Source organism: Melozone crissalis, unplaced genomic scaffold (assembly GCF_028551555.1).
Source record: "Melozone crissalis strain CALT ecotype California unplaced genomic scaffold, PUWL_Pcris_2 ptg000013l_1, whole genome shotgun sequence".
In the NCBI taxonomy this organism is placed as follows: Eukaryota; Metazoa; Chordata; class Aves; order Passeriformes; family Passerellidae; genus Melozone; species Melozone crissalis.
In genome coordinates, this window is record NW_026535791.1 from 1,914,476 (window position 1) to 1,937,850 (window position 23,375).

General features: G+C 43.1%; 2 protein-coding genes across 2 annotated transcripts in view; both read left to right on the top strand.

Annotated features, from left to right (window-relative positions):
• The first annotated feature begins 2,353 nt into the window (after positions 1-2,353).
• On the top strand, positions 2,354-11,922 carry RAB39A (RAB39A, member RAS oncogene family). Its single transcript, XM_054271559.1, has 2 exons — positions 2,354-2,676; positions 8,772-11,922. The coding sequence occupies exons 1-2, from the start codon at positions 2,354-2,356 to the stop codon at positions 9,196-9,198; spliced, it is 750 nt and encodes a 249-aa protein (XP_054127534.1). The 3' UTR covers positions 9,199-11,922.
• Positions 11,923-18,677: 6,755 nt separating this feature from the next.
• Positions 18,678-23,375, top strand: part of CUL5 (cullin 5) — a 31,598-nt gene continuing 26,900 nt past the window's right edge. The window contains exon 1 of the mRNA XM_054271684.1: positions 18,678-18,813. Coding sequence (XP_054127659.1) covers positions 18,790-18,813 — 24 coding nt within the window. The 5' untranslated portion in view covers positions 18,678-18,789. The remainder of the gene's footprint in view (positions 18,814-23,375) is intronic.

The following is a 23,375-nucleotide window of genomic DNA, read 5'->3' on the forward strand; positions in this document are numbered from 1 at the left end:
GGACAGCCATCTGCTGTGCATCTGGTCCAGGTATTACACAGTGAACAAAGTACACTTGAAATTTTTCAGTGTTCACGTTTGGGAAGTATCAGAACTACTGATATAATGTACCTTGAACCTCTGTTTCACATGAGAATACTTCTTGTATGCAAGTGCCACTTTTTTCAGAACATTTAGGAAAGGTTCCTAGGAATCACCTGTAATCATGCCCATGAAGAACTGCAAGAAATTCACTGATTTCAGCCTTATGAGAGTTCATTTATCATTATCATTATTAACACAGTTTTATTTTAATTGCTACTTAAAGGAGCAACTAGTCAAGTATAAGCTATGTTCAGTTTGTTTTAAGAAGAGCTGGTGAAAGTACATGGGAGAAATGTGCAGGAATCAAAAGGGAACACATTCAGAGATACAGGCAGATGCAGAATCGCTGTGTCCCAGGGACTGACTGGACAGCCTGAAAGGTCCCTGGAGAGAAGAGGTTCTTGGAGCAGGTGGCATCTTGCAGCTTCAGCTCAGCATGCATAGCAAGATAAATCCCTCTGGCAGCTCCTGGCTGTGCCTTTTACAGCTTCTACACTGCCAGGCCACATCTTTGCTGGAAGGTTCTGGGGTCATCTGGATCTGTTCCCCAGGACCAGCCACCCATTCACATCCCAGAAAAACTCCTTTTGGGGCTGGGAGACATCATCTCCTAAGCAGTGCATGCAAACCCCTCTTTCAACTTCACCCTGTCCCTAGTCTCACTCATCCACTCTGTGGAGCTGCAAGATCTACCCAAGCCTACAAGGGAAATCTACCTGTCCCACAGTGGTGACCAAGTAACACATCACAGTAACAATACCAGACTCAGACAATGAGAATACTTGTCACAGCAAATTGCCCCAAAGCCTTACAGAAGAAATGTGGTTTCAGATATGCCTCTAACTAACCACAGGTACTTAAGGGTTTAGCTGCATTTGTGCCCCACATGGACAGAGGAAAACAGGCTGTGTGAAAAATAATGTCACCCATCTCCTCTCCTTGTCCTTTTCACTATCAAAGTGCCTATTCATATCAGTATCCACTTGCTGCTGACCTTCTGCCAACAACAACCTACTTCCCAGCTGTCCCAGCCTACTCAGCTGGGTTTTCAGGCTCCCTGCCCGTGGCTCCCTCACCCCAGCCCAAACTACAGAAGAAGCTGATGCAATTCTGTTTACCAGAAGTCCAACGATTTCCTTTTATTTGGCTCTAATGCCCTTACCAGCCATTGTTAGTGTTTGTTATCCCATGTGGTTCTGAGACTTAAAAGAAATCTGAGGAATCTATTGCTCAGCAGATTTATCATAACATGATAGTCAGCTGAAGATCCCAGGAGGGCAAAGAAATTTCTCTGACGTGGGAATCTCTTCTGACACAAAGAAATTTCTCTGACGTGGGAATCTCTTCTGACACAATTCTTCTATTACTTTGGGTAAAGGCACTTTCACCAAGGCCAAATACAGTTTGTTCCACTGGGAAATGAAGAGTGTATGTTCCTGTCATTTCCAGTATTGTGTCCTTTCTCTAGGCAGTTTGTGTGATTCTCTCTGGGGACAACTAGATTGCTAACTCTTCTTTTTCCTTCTGCCACTTTCCTAGCACATCATTATAGTCTGGCACTTGTTCCTCTCTATCTGTTGGCCTGCACAGCTCCCACCTCACCAGACACCTTCCTTTCCAGGTCCCTGCCCCTTTTTCACCTGCCCATCTCGTTCCTCCACATCTCGCCCAGTATCTCCTTTCTGCTCCCAATTTCTTTGCAAAAGTCATGCTTTAACAGTCTCTCTCCCGTGACATTCCATGCCGGCCTGGCTCCCTGCCCCAGCATCCCCCTTCTCGAGGCACAAGCCTGCACTTGTTGCCCGCGGGGGGAGCTGGACGCTGGGCACGAACAGTAGCCCCAAGCCCTCGGCGCTCGCTGCGGCGGAGGAGGGCCCGTCTGGCCGCGCACATGACGGCACGGTGGGAGGGCGGCCCCGGCGGGCGGCTCGGCCGCGCCACCGCCCAGCGGGCGGCAGAGGCGGCCCCAGCGCGCACGGGCCGCGGCGGCAGGGCCGGGGCGGCGGGAGCGGCGGGAGCAGCCGGGGCAGCGGGGGCGCGGAGCCGCGGCCGGAGCGGGGCAGCGCGGTGCTGAAGGGACAGCGCCCGCCCCGCCCCGCGCCGCCCGGCCAGCCGGCGGGGAGCACGGCGCGGAGCCCCGGGAGCGGGGCGGGGGTACCCGGCTCCCGGCCCCCGCCCGGAGCGGCGAGCGCGGGAGCTCCGTGCTGCCCCCGCGGGAGCGGCGCCCCGGGCCCCGCGCAGCGCCCGCCGCCGCCCGCCTGCCGCGCCGATGCCGGGCGTGGGGGCGATCGGGGCGCGGTGCAGGCACCGGCCGCGCAGGAGCCCCAGGAAAAGCCCCAAGGCAGAGCCGGGCCAGGCCGGGGCCGCCATGGACGCGGCGATCTGGATCTACCAGTTCCGGCTGATCGTGCTGGGCGACTCCACCGTGGGCAAGTCCTGCCTCTTGCACCGCTTCACCGAGGGCCGCTTCCCGGGGCCGCTGCACTCCGACCCCACCGTGGGGGTGGACTTCTTCTCCCGGCTGGTAGAGATCGAGCCCGGCAAGAGGATCAAGCTACAGCTCTGGGACACGGCGGGGCAGGAGCGGTTCAGGTACAGAACCTGGGATCTTACCCACACCCTCTCCTGCCCTCTCCCCAAATCTGCCGGCCTCCGGGCACACCCTGCTGCCCTCCCGGCCCTGTACCCTTCTCATCCGACACATCCTCGGCCCTAAGGACTTTGCCTTGCCCCTTAGCAAAATTTCCCTGCACCCATTTGGTTGCTGTGCCCCAAGCAGTCCTCCATCTCATTGCCCTCCAGTGGCCCTAGCCCTGTGGCCCACCATCCTTCTTGCCTCAGTGCCCTCAAGTTCCTTCCCAGTAGTTTCCTCCCCCACCCTTTCCCTTCAGACACACCAGGGAACAGCTACCCTTCTCCTTCCAGCTGACACTGTAGGGTAACAAGTGGCCTTGTCCTGTTTCTTCTTCCCTTCCTCATTTTTCCCCTGAAGTCCTGGACCTACCATGGCAATCCCTCCTCCACGTTTTTTTCTTTTGTTGCTGCAAGAGGCCTCTGCCTAACTCTGCATTTCTTACTTTGTCATCACCTCCGAACTCATCCTCCCCTGCAGTATTTCACTCTGCCATTAACTCTCCCAAGCAATCTGGAGACCAGGCCACCTCCCAGCTCTTCTGCCTTCCAGCACAGCAACACTATCTGCACCAGTGCAGCCAGTGCAGCATGGAAGCCACTGGGCAGTCAGCTAGAGTCCCTTATTTCAGTGTTTTGTCTGCCTTCTGCACCTGCTATGAGCTGTTTTGTTGCTAGAAGTCTTCACGAATACTGCTAGCATTTATAATGTAGTTAAACTAGCTCAAATGCTGCACTGAGTATTAAATACTCTCCTTTGTCCCCTCTGTTACAAACAGTAGCAAAACTACCCTCTTTTCCTCCCCTAGAAAAGTCTCAGTCGTTTCCCAGTTTGCATATTGATACTGTCACTCACTCACTCTTGTGTCTCTGTTGTATCTGTAGTGCTTGCCACTTCAGGCAAGTTGTACACAGATTTTAGTTTGGACTTGGGGTTCAATAGATATGAATTCCTGGCATGGGCAAACGCATAGCCCATCTCTGTGTACCTGACCCACACACCTGTTGTTATTGGAACACTAGCAGGAGGATTAAAATGGGCCCCTTCACTGGCCAGAATCAATTCCTCTGAACTGCCTGTCTTCTCTTGCAACAGTTGTGCAGATGCCCACACCCAGCTGAAGAGGGGGGATTGCACTGTTTTACTGGGGGACAACAACTTTTTTTTCTTTATAATAACCATTAGAGCGAAACAACAAGCAACTTTCCTGGGCTTGCATGAGTCAGACGAATTTTTGCAGTAGGCTTCTGAAGGGTTAGCAAAGAAATTAACAGTGTTAATGGAAGGCTCTTGGCATTTTTCACCCTCTGTGCATTCCAGGCAGAATGTAGAATACTTGTAAATAATTGAATTTGCTGACAAATGAACAGGATGGCCAATGACAAGATGTTCGACTTAAAGAAATGCAAATACACAGAATCTTGCATACATTTAAAATCAAATTATGGCAATCCTTTAACCCCGGAATGCTCAGGGAATATACACTGATGAGTCATGCAGTCAGCTGCTCTTAAATTTACCTCTGTGTTTTTTCTAATACTTCTAATAGAAGATGCAACCTGAAGAAAGTAGTTTTAAATATTTGCATTTGGTTTTCTGCTAAGAAACTGACAGTTTCTTGTCAGTGGGTGTACTAAATATAATAGTGTTTATTGTACAGTCTGTTTTACATTTAGTCAAATAAATCATAAATATTTTACTAACTTACACCACAGGTTACAATGCTGCATTCTGTTCTGCTAATGGAGAACATTACAGATCACAAGCAAAGATGATCTTATGGAGGAGCTAATTACTCCAAGAAGTTCTCTAATACTAGGGAACACCAAGCAGTTTGCAGTTCTGATTTCCAGTTCTGCTCTGGCTCACTTGCATTGGGATTTTAGAGGAGGTAAAACCTGTCTTTAAACTCTGGGGAGTTCCCTGCGTGCAGGGAAAACTACTGGCTGCATAATAACCCCCTTCTTTTGGTCCCAGGCATTAGGGACACTCCCAGGGGAAAAGGAAGATGTGACACACCTGCCATATTGGAAGATGTCATGTACTTCCTTGGAGGAGTTATTTGGGAAAAACTCTTACATGTCTCTAGCTCACTGATGATTCCGTATTTTAACTGGATTTTATACATTGACTTATAAATCATCTTTAACATGCCCTGAAATAGCAGCTATTGAATTTATTTATTTTGACATCAATCAGGCATCACTAAGCAGACTCTCTCATTGTCTGAGGTGCCACATGGACAATAACAACATAGTAACACCTTTAACATCTTACTAGAACAAGAACCTACAGACGTGTTTAGTATAGACTCAGGTCTGTAATGCGGATTAACGTAAATGAAGGGCACATCCTCCGTTTCTTTCTGTCTTCAGATCAGTCATTTAGAGCAATCTGCTATTTTGTTTGTGTTTTACATCATCTACTTTGCCATGGTTTTTGTTTGTTTGTATAATTTTCCTGTATTTAAATCAAATAATATATTTAAATCATGAAACCTCCAATGCCATAAAATGCTCGTGGTGCTAAGACTGAGAGTTCATTTCAGTAGGGGCAAAATATTGTGGGGATGCTTCCATTAACCCACTTTTTAGTAGACCAGGATATTAGACACATTCTGTTTCTAGTACATCTTGAAAATAAAACACTATCCTATTCTTTTTCAGTAAGCAATATATATTTTCAAAATTATTACATTACAATGTAGTCTTTAGTCATAGTATAAAAATAACTCTTCAAAATTAGATGAAGCTTTTAGTGAAAGTTTTGTTCATCTGGTAAAGATCAGTAAGATCATAATGAAAAAGAAACACTGACTTAAAGCCTCCCTAAAGCCATAGTCTGATGTGATTATACAAAGAATCATAGAACCATGGAATACCCTGAGTTGGAAGGGACCCACAAGGACCATCAAAATCCAACTCCTCACCCTGCACAGGATGACCCCAAGAATCACACCATGTGCCAGAGAACATAGTCCTAGTGCTTCTTGAACTCTGCCAGGCTGGTGCTGTGACCATTCCCTGGGCAGCCTGTTCCAGTGCCCAAACACCCTCTGGGTGAAGAACCTTTTCCTGACATCCAACCTAAACCTCCCTGACACAGCTTCTGGCCATTCCCTCAGGTCCTGTCACTGATCACGACAGAGATCAGTGCCTGCCCCTGTTCTTCCCCTCACAAGGAAGCTGCAGACTGCAATGCTTTGTCCCCTCAGTCTCCTCCAAGCTGAACACATCCAGTGACCTCAGCCACTCTTCACATGGTTTCCCCTCAAGGCCTTTCTCCACCTTGTTGCCCTCCTTTGGACCCTCTCCCATAGTTTTATGTCTTTTTTATGTTGTGGCACCCAGAACTGCCCCCAGCACTGGAGGTGAGGCTGCCCCAGAGCAGAGCAGAGCAGGACAATCCCCTCCCTTGGCCAGCTGGCCATGCTGTGCCTGATGCCCCCAGCACAGGGTTGGCCCTCCTGGCTGCCAGGGCACTGCTGGCTCATGAAGTGTAAAAGCCCTGGGACAGGAAGTGGTGGCATCACCATCCCTGGAATTATTTAAATATTTGTAGGTGTGTCAGCTCAAGGAAGTGGTAGTGCTGGACTGTGCAGTGCTGAATTAACAATCAGAGTCAATGATCTTAAAGATTTTTCCCAGCCTAAAAGATTTTGTGGTTCTATGATCCTTTTCTCAGATTCTAGAAAACCACTTAACATGATATTGTGTGTATCGATGTTTCTTTAAAAATTTTGTGTTGCTTTTTTTCTTGAATTTCTGTTTTCTAAAGCTTCTCTATTGTACAGATTTTTTTTTTTTTTTTGGTAATGAGAAAAGTAGTTTCAAATTATACATATCAGAAGTACACAAAAAATGACTGTTGTCTCTCCAATATATTCACCCAGTTTTTGTGATGTACAGCACAAAGTTACAGGATACTTTTTAGTCATCTCCAATAAAAGCAATACATACACATAATTCAATATAATGGCTTAGATCATCAGCTACTGTAAATTAGCACATCTCTGCAGAAGGGGCTTGCAAGAGATGAGGGTACTGACTGCTGTGTGTAAGTATCCAAAAACACAGGGGGCTGAGTTTCAGTACTCCAGTTTATAGATAAATGATAGAACGATAGAACAACTTTTTATATAGAAATACTTGGCAGGTGATGCATTGCATTTTCAATACTAACCTACTTTCTTTCCTGGCTAATGCATCTCTTTGTTTTCAAGGTTTGGGGTGGGGGCAGGGTTGTTTGGATTTTTATTGTGGTTTGGTTTTTTGTTTTTTTTTTTTTTTTAATGAAAGTAGGTTGTATTAGCTTTTACCTCTCCATATCAAATCCCATTTTTGTCATCCACATTTGCTCTTACTAGAACTATCTGAATTATTTTTCTGCCTTCATTTGTGTTTGCAGACACTCTAAAGGAAAAAAAATGGTTAGGAAAAACAGAAACAGATCTTTATAGTACCTGTATTTAATACTTCACAAGATGTGACACCCTTCACTTATGTTCTTAAACAATTTTGTGAAACAGTGTGCCATTTTTCATATCCAGGCCTTGTGGATTAATCTGAGGTTAAGATCCTGTTGTCTTCACACTCAGAGAGACGCTGCATGGACTCTATTACTGGGAATATAGAAAAGATCTTTCTAAGCATTAGGAGAAACAGCCCCTCCTTCTTATGTAAATAAAACCATTTCAAATGCTGTTTGCTGTGGCTAAATTAATTTGGATATGCCAAGAAATCTAAGTCTTCTTTATCTCTGCACTTACCTATCTGTAAAAGGACTATTGCTGCTAATCATGCCTCTGTGTTCAAATTGTCATCAAAGACTCTATGAAATGTGATGAACTGAGAATTGGAGGGAGCTACTGTTATGAAAAGTTGTGCTATTGTGTACAGTTCATCCTGCTTCCTAAAGTTTTGAGTTTTTGGCGTCAGCATCCTCTTCATAATCATGAGATAAAATGGAATTAATTCTTAGCTTAGGTTATGATTTCAAATAATGACTGTTTAGAAACTGTGCTTCTCATTTCATTTGGAGAATACTTATATATACACTAGTTATGTATTTATGCCAGCAACAAGTGCTTGTGTACATTCCTTGGTAGGCTGTCACTTCCTTTAAAATCTCTTCTCACCTTCTCCATTCTCTCCTACTTGCTCATGATTAGAGACTGAAAATAATTGTTTCGTTCCTATATCTTTTACTCTATCTCTCTACATTCTAACTTTTTTTCCTTATTCTAGAGCACATTGAAATTTTTTTTAACCAGAAGAAGAGTCTCCTATTTCCAAAATTCCTTCCAGTGAATGTTCTGGAGCTTAGAGGGCCCAAAAGTAAAAATAACTCTTGCCAGCCCTCATGCCAAAAAATTGCAAATTTATAAAATATAAAGAGCTTTTGAACTTCTCTGTGAGAGAGATGCTGGAGGTAGATATGTCTCTTGCCTGTAATTAGTTTGTGTTTGCCCAGCTCACTCAAAACTTTTGGACAGTTTTGTTCGGGGAGTTTCCTTTCTCTGCCTGCTACCTGTTGATTTCTGCATGCACAAAGAGTTATGATTAGCTTTTAAAGAATGTTTCTGCAAGGATGCAAAAGGATATGCTTGAACATTGGCAAGTTTGGTCTCCAGGTTTCTTGACATATGTGTACATATTTCAGTCTGAAATAATTGTTTAGAACAAAGTGAAGTACATGTTTATATGAAGCTGAAGGACTTGAACTTTACACCAAAGTATATATCTTTGCTTCTGTGAACATGTCCCACAGTTTCCTAATAAAGACCACTTTACAGAATAATTCAACATTCAATATTTGCCCTAGAGGTGTTGGGTTCTGGAATGTTTAGAAAGTGAATTTTGAATGTAGGAAATAAAATAATAGTCTAGTACATTAAATTAATAAACTTCAATCAGCTTTAAAAAAGGAAAGTTATTTAATAAAACTTATAAAAGATAAAAACACATTTCCATAACAGCATTCCAAAAGTAATTGCTTTATGAATAAAATGAAAATGCATTTTAATTTTCCTTTTTCTGTATTTTCCCCTTCACAGATCAATAACACGCTCTTATTATCGCAATTCTGTGGGTGGCCTGCTAGTATTTGACATCACAAATCGACGATCATTTGAGCATGTGAAGGACTGGCTGGAAGAAGCAAAAATGCACGTGCAGCCCTTTCAGATTGTGTTCCTGTTAGTAGGACACAAATGTGACTTAGTGTCACAGCGTGAGGTTACGAGAGAAGAAGCTGAGAAACTGTCATCTGACTGTGGTATGAAGTATATAGAAACTTCAGCAAAAGATGCCACAAACGTTGAAGAGTCCTTTACAATTCTTACCCGAGATATCTATGAACTTGTGAAAAATGGAGAAATCTCAATACAAGATGGATGGGAAGGTGTCAAGAGCGGCTTTGTTCCAAATGTTGTACATTCATCAGAAGAAGCTGTAAAGCCCAGGAGACAGTGCATCTGCTGAGTTTGTAGCATGCCAAAGAGCCCATGGGGTGTTTAGAAGATGATGCCAATCTAAATGACAGAAAAATAATTTTGAAACAACATTAGATCATGGCATAGCTGAGTCATAGAACGGTAATTTGGTTTTGTATCCTTCTGTCAAGGTTATAATCCGTAACACTTTAAGTGCTTTTCTTCTTTACAGAATACAACATAACTTTGTGTGGTCTTCAGGAAAATAAATTAAATATTGCTAAAGGGAAACCTAGTTCTATAGCAAGACACTGAGAAAGTGCAATAACCATCACAACAACATCTTCACTTGGGCTTTGTTTTCTGAATATTGTTTAAAATCAAGTCTTGTTAGATGAGGATCAGATTATTTCATTACTATTGTTCATCCTGCCTTAGCTTTGGACAAGAAAATGTTATACCTTATACTTTTTTAATGTGATTCTTTACTCAAGGACAGGGTTGCTAATGACCATTAAAATTAGAATGCTGTAGAATTTGATAGTAAAGATAACTCTAAGGAAAGCAAACTGAAAGATTGCTCAAATAGCAAACACTTTTGATATGACAATGAGTACAAGCCTTACTAAAGAAAAAGAATGTTTTAGAACAGATGATTTATTTGTATATGAAAATGGGGAATAGAAACAAGGGAATTTATTATTAAATATTTTCTGAATTGCCAATGAAACTAAACATAACATGACATATGATCCAGCTGTTATTTGACTTGTGTACAAAACAGCTTTCCCAACCACTGGAGTTGCATTTCAGTGGCCAGATCCTCAGCTGGGTAATTATCATCGTCACATTGATGCCTACAGAATCACGTTAATTTACACAAACAATTTCCATATTAGCTTTAAAAAATAAACCCACTTCTAACTAGAAGTAAAAAAAGTTAGAAAGTGCTGCAACCCATGGGAACCCAGGCCTTAAATTTGAATAGAGCAAGGACAGTTTTATTCTTAGCCAGCAAATGTTAAACTGTTGTTTAAAAATGGAAGGTTTTAAACTAAAACTGTCACAAACAGAGCATTTGGAGAGGAAAGAATTTCTAAAATGATGCTCGTCTACAGAGAGCAAAGTAAGAGAGCTCCTAAGAAAGAAACTCATAATAGCTTTTAATAACAACAGTAGGAGAAATCTGTGATCATGTAGCATTTTACTGAGCTTGGAGTCATCTTTCTACTCCTCTGAATATAACACACACTAGCTTTATGCAAACTAGGTCTAGCACGTAAATACCAAATAAATCTATTTCTATTGTTTTGTAGTGGTATGAAAGATGAATTGATCTCCAGAGTTAATAAGCATCTACAATTTATTTGGCATAATCATAGCCACCAAACATCAAGCCAGTTATCTTCATATAAAAGTGTGTTATCATGTACAATTCTCCTTTTTCAAGATCAGGCAGCAAGTCTATCTAATCTAATTTTCTTCTTTAGCAAGCATATGATTGGTTTTCTCTCAGGTTACTTTGACGTTCTTTTACAATCCTTTTTCAAATATTTTGTATTATGGAGACAGGTTGTTTGGTTCCAGTTACTTTATACATTTAGGGCAACTAAAATCATTGACTTCAAAGGGAACTAGAACTTAAAGTTTTTCTAAAGCCTGAGTCTTACTTGCACTGAGGCACAGTTACACTATTATGGAAGGATACAGAGGCCTTAATATAAACAGGAATCAGCCTTAATTCATTAGCAAATAGGACAGATAATTCTAGTCTCAGCATGCCAGAGAGTAATTGCTGTGAACCTGATTTTCTGTTAAACTACATGTATTGACACCAAATCAACTTTGTAGGGTATTTTAAGCCTTCTTTACAAAGCAAACATGACTACAGATGCCAAAAGGTAGTGCAGAATCAGGCTGCGAGCATTTGATAATCATTTCTTTATGATATGAGGCTTATGTAGTGCATCTAGAAGATATCTTTGTTGTTTAATTAATTAATTTAATTAAATAAATCAGTGACTAGGGAGTCACCAGATCCAAAGTCCACCACTGGTTCACTGTGTTTTTCTGAGCAAGGCATTTGTGGGTTTTGTGCCTCACCTTCTGTATCTCAAATATAGAGATGATTGTTCTTCCTTAAATTTACAAAAACTGCTGAAACCAAATCAGTCTATATGATCTTCAATCCTGGACTCTATCCTCTGTGTGCTACCTGGTTTTGAGTGTTTACCATCATGGGATGTGGATACTGGTTTCTTCTGACATACCCAAATAACAATAACAAAAAAATTAAATTAAAACAGCCTTATAAGTGCCAGGTATTGCTGTGAATCTACATTTCATTGCATATTTCATTAGTTTTAGATTAAAGTCTTGTATCATTAATTTTTCTTCCTGAATACTCTGGAGCCAATGAGCTTTTCATTCTGTATGAAAAAAATTGGGTTGTACTGGGGGTAAAAGGACTGGGAGAAGAGGGGAGTGAAGGGGAGGTATGCACAGAGAAGCAATCATCAGAACAGAGCCTTAATCTCTGTTGTCAATGTTGTACCTGTGGTGTCACGTTTATTACACTGGGAATAGAACTTTTAACCAGATTCAACTGTGTAAGGAACTGGTATTGGCCATGCAACTAGAAGAGAAGTTCACTACATTTTAAAGTACTGTACACATAGTTGTCTTATTTGTAATTCCTAAAAATGTAGATTAACATGTACTTTCAAACACTGTCTGTCTTTGTGCTATATTAAACCACTACTGTGTCTTCTCACTACACACTTGCAGTTGATAGAAATGTCTGATAAACAGATAATTTGTCAAAATGCGTTATTTTCTTTTCAGATGCTTTGCAAGATGATATGTAAGTAACAGCTTGAATAAGCTGTGGAATGGGTAATAGTTCAGTGCATATATATTCTTTTTCTCCCCAAGGAAGCATGAATATTGTCAACAGCATTAAATTCCCAGAAATTACAGCAATTAGGTAAATCTTACATGGTAGCCAAATTTAAAAAATAGAAAATATTTAATAAAAAACCACAAACTTTGCAAATTAAGATTTGGTCAGTTCCAGTTAGGAAATGAAAAATACTGAAAAAACTTGACAAAGGTTTTATTTGGATTCATAGGCCTGGCAAATGAACGGATAAAAAGTATTGTTTTGGACTCCTAAAATGTTTAAACTTCCATTGCTTTATTTTAAGTTTGATAAAGAAGAGTAAATATCGTCCTCATTAAAATATTTTACATATGAATTCTTAAGATATTTTGGCTTGCTCATAATTGTATACATCCCATGTAAGAAGCAGAAACTAGCCTCATACCTTAGGAATCAACCAAGGAAAAGCTTTAGATTTAGTTTTGTTTATTTATGCCTTCAGTATGGAATAGACTGACCAATCTAAGCTCAAATTGGCAACTGTCCTGTGCTCACAGAAAATGATGCAGGCCTGACTGAGCCCCCAGGCCCTCTGTGCTGCCCTGAGCTGAGATCTCCTCTGCCCCACACGAACGGCTGCTGGTACCCACGCCGCCTGTCTGAAAGCCAGGGGCAGATGATCACAGATATTTCAGTCTCAGCATTTCAGCTCCCTGAGGGAGTACATGCTTCATTGCCCTCTTTTTACATAATTAACATCCAGGAAGAGTGCTTTTTCCCTCACTGAAGACCCCAGCACAATGGGAGCTTCTCCAAGTCTCCACCTTTCCTTTTTACACAGAGCTGGCACAGCAATTTCAGCAGCCTTTTTTCAGTCCTGAAGAAGAAGAAGAAAGGCCAAGGGTTTATCCTCTACATGGGCATGGAACCTTACCACAAACATGGTGGACAGTTTAAGAAATCATTAAATATCAAAAAACAACTGTCAACTGCAAAAATTTGCATTGCTCATTTCTCAGATTCTAGAGACTATCTTTCAAATAAGTGAATGAAATGAAAATTCTAAAAGAGGAATCGCCCATCACCCACAGAGGCCATTGGGAGTAGCAGGCTCTCTATGAAGGGTAGGTAAATCGTCATTTAAACTCAAACTGAGGAATTCAGAACCCCAATCCTGAGCTGCTAGAGTGGATCACTGTCTTTGCAAGTATTTAATTCATTTACTTCTCAGAGAAAGTAACGTTTTAAGCCAGGCCTTAGTGATGCAGGGATGGATGCACAGTGTGTAACCAGCAGAGAGACGACTGCTCCCTGGGAGCCAGCTGACAGCAGCTCCCAGCAGCCTCACAGGCTTCAAGGGCAGCTCAAACTGAGGTTAACTGATCCCAGGCTGCCAAAGGCTCCCCTTGCAGCTGAAGAGCTTCTACAAAAGGCTAACAGTAAAAGTACCAAACCCAACAGCTGTGCATTGTAAATAGAAGCAATGTCTAGGTAAAAAACTGGCATTTCAGCTACAGTTCAATTACTGCCATTCCTCATTGCTATGGCTTCAAATCTGTGCAATCCATGCAAACTGAGCTTCCCTGCTCCATGAAAATTGTGGAAGGACAAACTGAACCTCCTGTAGCAATAGTCAGTCACCAGGGAGAGGGCTGCACAAAATAAGGGTGGAAGGAGGACACAGATAATTTCTTCCATCCCTGCACAGCCCTGAGGGAGAATTTTGACTGGCCACTGCCAGAGCCCTTAAGACCCTGCATAAATATCCATCCCTGCAGTGGGACTTGTGGGATGAAAGAAAGCACCAAGGACCTGGCATCTGCACAGAGATGCAGGCTCCTGACTCCCTACCTCCAGCACTCCCTAAGGATCAGTTACCTGTGGGGCACAGCTGCAGGAATGGTTGGGTATAACTCTGTGCTGGCACCACGTCTACATTGCATAGTGTCTACATTGCATAAAGGCAAATGTCTACATTGCAGGCTTTTTCCCCTTTCACCTTCTCCCCCACGTGGTTTCTTCACAGGAAGGGACTGACAGAAGGCATATCTGGCACCAGGGTCTGACAGTGAGCAGGGCAATAGGGGAAAATTTTAGTGGTTGTTGCTAAGTATTAAGGTACTAAAACTGAGGGGAGGAATTGTGGAAAATATTCCAGTCATAATCTTAGTAATAAAAACCTTCCAGGGCTGGCACTGGTCTGCAGCACTTTCGAGAATTGTCTATTTTGGTTAAGTTTTCAATGCCAAAAAATTAGTTCAGCTATTTAGTAATAATTTATATTAGTTCATAATTTAAAAATAATTGCTGCATATTATTCAGGAAGAAAAGTCTTCTATGTGCAGATCATTTTAGTAATTTTGCTGACATACAACTTGTGTTGTGTATTTTAAAAGAACAAGCTATGCCAGAACGTAACTTTAAAATACATAAGTCTCAAATCCCATCAATCAGTCAAATCCCATCAAAACAGTTCATTTTATTGGGATTCTTCTCTGCCCAATTCTCTGTGGAAAAGAGTCTGATTCTCAGAAAAGCTTTTAAAACAAAAGAGAGGCAAAGCTTACTGAGCACTGAAAAAGAGATTCATATGTGAACAAGTGTCAGAAACGTAGAACATGTTTTTTCTTGTGGTATCATCTTTCACACTACCATGCTTCACAGCTCAACTCTAGCTCCCCGAGTACATAGTGAATGGAACAGTAAATTTCTAGCTGTCCAAAAACCACTGGGAGATCAAATGTAATTCCCCACAGCAGTTCTCTGCAACTCTGTGCTTGTGTGAGGAAGAATGGCCACATTCTGCCTAACGCATGCCACGTGTTTCTCTGTGTCCCAGGAGGAATTTGGCCCCAACAAAAACCCTCCTGCAGGTTCTGCCTGCGAACAGTCACTCTGCACCACCCCTCACCATCCTCAGTGACACTCAGGATAAAAAGTGTAAGGTTTTCCAGCAAGGAAACTATGAAGGAATAGCACTGTGGTCTAAAAAACACATCAGAGAAAAACAAACATCAGTGAGAAAGGTTATTTAAGCTACAGGACAATGTTGGCGTGAGAACAAAGGGGTCATACTGAGATGCACAGGATAGGTGGTTCTGGTGACGCTAAGATAGCAAAGCCTTGGGCTGCTTTAAGTGAAAGCAGCAGTAATCTTTACTGCCACATGCAGGCAATTTCTGCAGAATGCCATTGCTATTAACAGAAAAGGTGATGTGAAGCCCAGATAGTAAACACCAGAAGTGTTCGCTTACTTGTTGAAATGGAAACAAACACAGAAGTTTGGTCACTGACAGTGCCACTTTTTTCAGCTACAGGTAGATGTCTGAGTGTTCTTGCCCTTTTAAAAGGATTGTCTTTGGTGACTCACAGCACATTTTGTGCATGAGGTCATTGTGACAGTCCACAGCAGCGATAAACAAGAATTTCCAACTGAAAGAAATCTGTAAGTTTTAGTATCCCTACTGAATATAACTAGTTTGAGGGGAGAAGAGTTTAAAATGGACTATTCAAGCACCACATGTTTTTTCCCTTCATGGACAAAGATTAGAACCATGTTTATATTATTGGTTCATCTTATTGGTTTCAGGTCATTAAAACATATATTTCTCTCTGATGGAACTCATTCAAAGCTTGGAATCAGTTTACTCCAAGGTATCTAGAATATTGTGACGGTAATAATTTCACTGATCATCCAAATCTTCATGAGCTGCTCCTTGCAAATCACTTTGAAGTAGTGCACATGTCTGGGATTGCCATTCCCCCTGCCTTTTACAATCCATGCAAAGGATTAAAACTGTAGGCCAATGTAGAACCAATCAATAATTAATACCTTCATTACCAGCAGAATTTAATAGTCCATTTGTAATAGAATTAAAGTAAATAAAACAATATTGTGTAACTCTGAGCACTGTAGAAACACCCTGAAGTGTTACTAAAATACTACAAAACCTTAAGACTCACAGATGTCTTTACTTCCCAGAAAATTCATGCACAGATCTTCAGGGGAAAAAACCCCCAACAATTACAGTCATTGTGTAAACCATGCAAAATGTGACGCACACTATTTTTAATATCAGTAAAAAGTACCAGCATTTCCTTGTCTCTGTGCCTCTCAGATGTTCAAGTTCTCTTTATGCCTTGGCTAGCTCATTCATAACTGTTGCACAAGAGCATACTGGGGCAGGATGCAGGAACTCTCATACTCAGCACAGTCATTGCTGACCCATCCAGTGTTACATAACGTCTACCAGGTGCCCCAGGGGACTTAGAAAAGACCAGACCATGAAAAGTACTCTGGTGCTCCTGCATCCTGTGTACTCCCACATTTTTCTGGCAACATTTGGTTGAAAGATTGGATGAAAAGTGCAAATACAGAGAAATCCATTATTTTCAAACATAGCATTTTAAAATACTGCCCAACTTCATTTAGCTTCATTGTTGATTAAGCAAAATTTGCAGTTTTTACAGCATTCTAATGATTTGTGCTGTTGTCTAAGCTTTGCACCAAAGGGACTTGAGATGAAGCTCTCTACAGCAGTTCACCTTCTGGCTCTATGTATCAAAAGCAGTTTATAAACATCACTGAATTGTGGCACTAATAGCAAACATATGTTAAAAAAGAAACAGATTAAAATGAAAAGAACAAAACATATTAAATAATTGGAAATGCCCACATTTTTAAAGGGTATGGGCAAAAGAGAATGAATCAGTTCACAGAATAGTGGCTCATAGAAATGGCTGTCTCCATGTCACATTCTGTGGAACATTTACCTGTATCTCAGCGTCTCAGGCACTTACACACCTGTAATGTAATACACAGACTGGGCAGTGGAGAGGCTGAAGCACAAATGCACAATGTACACATTTTACTGCCCCTGCTGGAGACCTCGTGACTTCAGCACTGTTGTAGAATATATGTGCAATAGAAAGTGCATAATACAATGAGATCTATATTGCATAATTATATATTATATGCAAACCTGTATAACTGAGTTCATTATATGTGCAATAAATACCATATACTGAAATATTGATAGTATAGAATATATAATAACAAAGCAAAGAAAAAAATCATAAATTGGAGCATTTGGAAGCTGGAAACCTTGTCAGAATAGGACATTATTCAACACCTTGTTTCCACTTCTCAGTTAAAAGAAGGCCTTAATATGACTATCATAATTTATTCATTTAATAAGGCTGCAGGTCACATTTGGTCAGCATTATCAAAACTTCCACAACAGTATACACATTTCTTAAATATTTTTTTACAGCTTTTCTTTAACTTCAGGGTCCCTATCCTCCGCAATATGAATTTATCTTCAAATCCTGTGGCCTAGGAAAGGCAAAGGGAGGGCTGCCATCCTTGGTGGCCAGCGGTGTGGCTGTCCATGCTAATGACTCAGGGCAGGCCAGGTTGAACAGGAAGCATCAGCTCTCAGGGCTCCAAGCCTGTGCAGAAACCTTGGTGACATTTCCTTCAAGATAAATTTTTAGGCAAAGGCTAAATGTTTTAAGAGAAAAGTGAGATTCTGTTTTACATAAATATAAAAAGAAACCCTGAAATTTTCCAAATCCTTCTCAAAAGGTGCCTAAATGCAAACTTTTCCTACTGAATATTCCCTCGTATTGGACTTGGATGAACCTTGTGTATCCCTTCCAACTCTGAAGATGCTCTGTGATCACAGAGTCACAGAATGAGTCAGACTGGAAAGGACCACAGGGGGTCATCTGGTCCAACCTCACTGCTCAAGCAGGGCCATCCTAGAGCAGAGGATTGTGTCCAGACAGCTCTTGAATTCTCCAGTGAGGAGACTTCTCAAGTCCTCTGGGCAATCTGTTCCAGTGCTAGATCACCCTCACAGCAGAGAAGTTCTTCCTTTTGTTCAGGTGGAACTTCTGTGCCCATTGCCTCGTGTCCCGATTGCTGGGCACCACTGGGTGTCCTCCTGACACTCTGCCTTCAGACGCTTACACACTTACAGATTCTGTAAATAGAACTCTTGTGACAACTGGCACGAAGAGTGATGGCTTAGCCGGAGATTGGGTGTAGGGCAGCGGCTTGGCTCGCAGCACACGGCTGAGTGCGGGTGGCCGTGTGGGGCTGTGCCCGCGGCACTCTCCGCTCCCTCCGGCCGGGCGTGCGGGGGGCGGTGCCGCAGCACCCGCGGGGACAGCACGGCGGCACGGGCCGGGGGTAGCTAGTTAGTTAGTTACATAGCTAGTTAGTTAGATACCTAGTTAATTAGTTGGAAGTCAAGTTATTTCTGCGCTTACAAACCACAGCATCCCGTTCTCCGCGCCGAGCCCCGTCCCGCGGGGCCGTGAGGGCAGCGGCGCCGGGGCCAGGCGGCGCGGGCGGCGGGCCGGCAGGGGGCGCTGCAGGCGGGGCCCGCAGCCGCGCTGGGCGGCGGGGCCGCTCCCGGCGCCGCATCATGTGGGCCCGGCCCCTTCCATGGAGCCGCGGCCGCCGAGCGCCGCCCGGGCGGACGCCGCCATGAGGCTCTGAGGGGCGGCTGCGTGCGGAGCACCCGGCCGGTCCCAGCGCTGCCGAGCTGCCCGAGCCTCGCCGCGGGACAGGGAAGCCTAACGCTGAGGCCGCTGCCGCCGCCGCTGCTGCTGCTGCCGCCGCTGCCGCGGGTCCGGCCGGGCAGGCGATCGGCCCGGGGCCATGTAAAGCGGCAGCGGCCGGTGGGAGCCGAACCGAGCTCGAGCAGAGAAGCCGCCGCTGCCGGCCGGGGAGGCCCCGCAGTGGGGATCATGGCGACGTCTAATCTCTTAAAGGTGAGAGCGGAGCCCGGCCGGGTGCTGCGGGAGGATGGGGGGAGGCGGCGGGGCCGGGCGGCCCTGCGGATGGCCGGACCGAACCGGGCAGGGCGGCGGGGACGGGGGCAGGGCCAGGGTCGGGCCGCGGGTGCCGCTGGCCGGAGTTGCCGCTCCCGGGGCCCCCCCGCAGGTGAGCGGCCTTGGGCTGCCGGCCTCGGCTCGGCCCGGCCCGGCCCCGGCGGCGGCTGCTGCTGCTGCCTGCTGCCTGCTGCCAGCACCGCGCTCCCTGCCCCCGGCTCTCCCTTCCCAAACACGCCCCGTTGGGAAACAGCGTTGCGTCGTGCGGATACACAGGGCTCGGTGTCTTCTCTTTGTTTATTTAAGAAAATCCGGGTGTACGGCAAATGAGTTTTAAGTTAAACAAAGAGTTGGAAAATGTCTTCGCTGGGGGCAGGTGCCGTTATTGGGGTGGCTGCCGTGTTCCAGTTTTTTTGTTAACTGCAGTTTTCCTGCAAAGGAAAACTCTCGGAGGCCTTTCGCTTACGTTAAGCAGCTTTGCTTTTGTAGTCATATGTTTTCAAGCACTTTCCCGACGTTTGATGGCAGATGTCAGTCACCCCAAGCTGCCGCAGGTTGGAACGGAAGATTTCAGTGGGACAGTCCGGTGTTTGAGCTCAGGACTGCCTGTCCTGCTCTTTGTGGTATGTATGTGAGGAGAAGACTCTGTGTGGCCTTTGAGGCCGCGCTAACACAGGGAAGATGGGCCTACTTGAAACCAGTTATGAACGCCTCCAGTAAGTGCTTCTAAAACACCAGTTTGCTACAGTGCTAAGATAGGCCTAAGGCAGGCTGTCTGCTTAACTTGAGGAATTGACAATTGAAGATATATATAAATATAGGCATAAACATGTGTTCAGCACTGTGTATTATAGTTCATTGTGGTCCTGAAGAAGTGTTGCTTGCGTTTTATTAACCTGACCTAATTTGGATGTATAGATCTAGCCTGAATCTGCTGGTTTTATTTATTACCCTGAGACATTCAGTGTGAAGAAATGAGAAGTAATTTGTCGCCTTGTTTCTTCCTCATATTCAGAAAAATCTCTATATTAAAAAGATATGTTTAAAAAAATCTTCCTTGAAATTGAAATGAATTTTAATTAATTCCTGCATATTTTTATGCCTGTTAGTGGTTCTTAGATATTTAGGCAGATAATACTTCAAAATACTTAAAAATCTAAAATTGAGGACCCCAAGGACACAGGCGAAAAAAATAATATCTCATAAGAAGAAATGTCCTTTTCGTGGAAATGCATGTGTTCAGAGCAGGGCTCAGACAGTTTTATCCACTTGGTAATGTTTTAGACCATCTCTTTTCTGTACATTTGAGGATTTCTCGGAAGTCCAGCACGTGCTCTGGTGATACACGTGGTGGGATAGCCCACAGCAGATAGGAGAAACATAGACCTCTAAGACTTGTCAGCATTCTGTTTCAGCTATTTTGAAAGAGCAGTAAGTAGTAAAAGCAGAGGCCTTGACTTGGTAAGATGGCTCCTGCCAAACTGAAGTCTTTGTGTTAACTAGTCATGTTTTTGCCATTGACCTTTGAGTCATCAGTATTTTATATTGACAATAAAATATATATGCACAGTGTGTTTTAGGAAAAATGCTGCAGAGATATATCTTCTAAAATAGGCATTTCTGGTCACTCAAAGTGTTATTAAGCATATAGCTTACTAATTAGTGAGTATAACAAAGTATGATTCCCACATTACAGAAGGAAAAATTACACAGTGATTTGCCTTTGTTTATGATGGCAAGATAAACCATTGTGAGAACTAGAACTAGGTAAGGTCCTTTGCTCCCCAGTTCCACTCATCAGAGTGCTCTCTGAGGAGCAAACTGTTGATTCCAGGTCAGTGTTGCCTGGCAGTGCCTTGTGCCATCTGAGTCTGTCCAGCTCACTTCTGCTTTCATCTTTAAGGGGAAAAAAAATAACAATGTCTGGGCACAGTATAAATACCAGGATAAGAAAGGAGAGGTGTTAACATCTGTAAGTTTTTTCCATATCTTTTCCAAATAAGCCTGCATAATCAAATCTGTGTTGGGTATAGACAGGCCTTAGTTTTGCCAGCATGAGCAGGACATGAGTATTTTCTTTTGTTTTCCTCCATCCTGGTCCAGCTTTCTGCATAGTTGAGACAATGAAGTGAAATATTCCTTTCTGATTGTATTAACAGATCTAGCTGAATCCAAATCTGACTGCCTGTCATAATTTTAGAGGGCATCATTTAAACTCCACTAGTGCTTAATTTTCCTAATTGTAAATTCTTTTTTTTTTAGTGAGAAGCATATTCTTGGAGAACCTTCTTTAAATGCAAAATTAGAATGACCAGTCATGTTGAATCCTGGTGAGACAGAACAAACTGTAATGTGGTGGAAATGCTGCAGTACTTAGTAAGAGCCATTTCAGGCTCTGCTGGTGCCTGCCCTACCTGTAGCAGAGCTGCTCTCCCTCGTTGAGGCAGTGGCTTTCGGGTAGGTGACTAAGCCACTTCCAGCAGAGTCCCCTAGAGTTTTTTGTCTCAACACACGTGTGACACTTCTGAAAAATGGTACTTGGTTTCAGGGGCCCTGTAGGACTTGTAACTTGTTCTCCTTGCAGTGATGATACAGTCTAAACCAATTCACTCGTGTGACATGAAGAGACTTGAGTTTTTCTGCAGTTTGTGGAGCAGAAAGCACGTCAGCTTATTGTAGCACAAAGGAAACCTGTAGCTGTATCCATGCTGGCAGATCTTGATACTGCTGTAGGGCCTTTCTGGAACTGCCAGCAAATGCAGGAGTCTATCCTTGCAAGAGGAACTCCAGCCTGAGCCTGATACTAGGAAAGAAGCAGCAAAGGAAGCACCAGTTTTTCCCTGGGCTTAAATGAAATGAGGATCACTATTTATCCTTGCATCAGTTTCAGCTGTTTGTCACTGACAACTAGAAACACATTTGAAGTTTCTGAATTTTTTGACTTGAAGTACCTGTTTCCAGTCTGTATTTTGTCTGTTTCTTCCTGGCTGTTTCCATTTAGTATATCCTTAAGAAGCTAGGGAGTGTTGCGTGCTAGTTAGTTACATACAAAAGCTTTTCCTGTGGCTACTTTTCTGCTTTGAGTAGAAACTTGCTACAAGCATTACACTGATTTTTAGAGCTACTTGTAGCGGAGATTGATCTGACAGTGCTTGTTTCCATCTAGGACATCATATTTCCTACTTCATCCCTCTGTGAGCTGGCTTTAGTATAAATACTGTCTAAAAACAGTGAAGTTCTAAAGGTGAAGATGTTACTCAGATGTAGATCAGATGTACAGTAAGACCTAGAGAACACTTCTTTTCTACAGTACTGTAGAGCATCTGGCAGAGACCAGGGCTGAATTTCTGTGTGGTCTGAAGTAAAGAGACTACACAGAATAGAGAGTTCCACAGAGACATTTTGAGCTTCAGAGGGAGAGTAGCATGAAGGTCTTGGTGTATTGCTTTGCCTTGTTATATCTGTAATGTTTAAGTACTTATGCATAGAATTGAAGAACAGGGAAAAGTATAACGTGTAAAGTAGTATGTATTTCAAGTAAAGTTTAGTGTTAAAATGGAACTTTACATCTTTATGAACAAATTTAATGAAGTGAATTTTAAAACAAAATATTGCGTAAGTGGAGTTGTCTTTCGAAGCGTTGAAATTTAACAACTAGAATGGCTACTTAGCCAGGGTGTGGCTATCAACTGTAGTCTGTGTTTTCAGAGAAGTAATTTTATTTCATCAAAGGTATGCCTTACTGTTCTGTTTACCTTTCCTTTGGAACTGTGGTTGGAAGCAAAGTAGGAAAGAAAAATTGCTCGGGAGATACTGCTCGGAAATTGCATGTGTGACTTTGGTAACAACTTCGAATTGCCACTGTTGGATCTCCTCTTCTAATATAAAATCTGTTTTCTGTCGTGCATTAACAGAGATGGAATTAATGAATGGGAATACCACACAGTAGGTGGTATTTAATGCACCCTTTCTTCCTGTAGTTACTGTATAAAATTGTAATGTCATGGAAGCCTAAATCTACCTATGTTTCTGTAATATTTTTTGATTTCAGTAAAGCTTTCAATACTGTCTCTCAGAGCATCCTTCTTGAAAAAAGGTCCAGCCCACAGCTGGATAAACACATCACGTGATGGGTGAGCAACTAGTTCATTGTAGGGAGTTGGGTGATGTCCAGCTGGAGACCTGTCATAAGTAGGGTTCCATGGGGCTCCGTTTTAGGCTCTGTGCTCTTCAACATCTTCATAAATGACTTGGACACAGGGCTGGAAGAGACACTAAAGAAGTTCTCAGATGATGCAAAACCAGGAAGAGCTGCTGACTCCTTTGATGGCAGGGAGGCCGTGCAGAGTGACCTGGACAAATGAGGGGGCTGGGCAATGACCAACCAGATAAAGTTCAAGAAGGGAAAGTTCTGGATTCTGCACCTGGGATGGGGCAACCCTGGATGTATGGGCAGACTGGGGAATGAGATGCTGCAGAGCAATGCCACAGAAAGGGACCTG

What these genes read in the sequence shown, in the direction of transcription:
- RAB39A (XM_054271559.1), top strand. Translation starts at nt 2,354, where the DNA reads ATGCCGGGCGTGGGGGCGATCGGGGCGCGGTGCAGGCACCGGCCGCGC. An exon ending in GCGGGGCAGGAGCGGTTCAG is followed by an intron (nt 2,677 to 8,771) that starts GTACAGAACCTG and finishes TCCCCTTCACAG; the next exon opens with ATCAATAACACGCTCTTATT.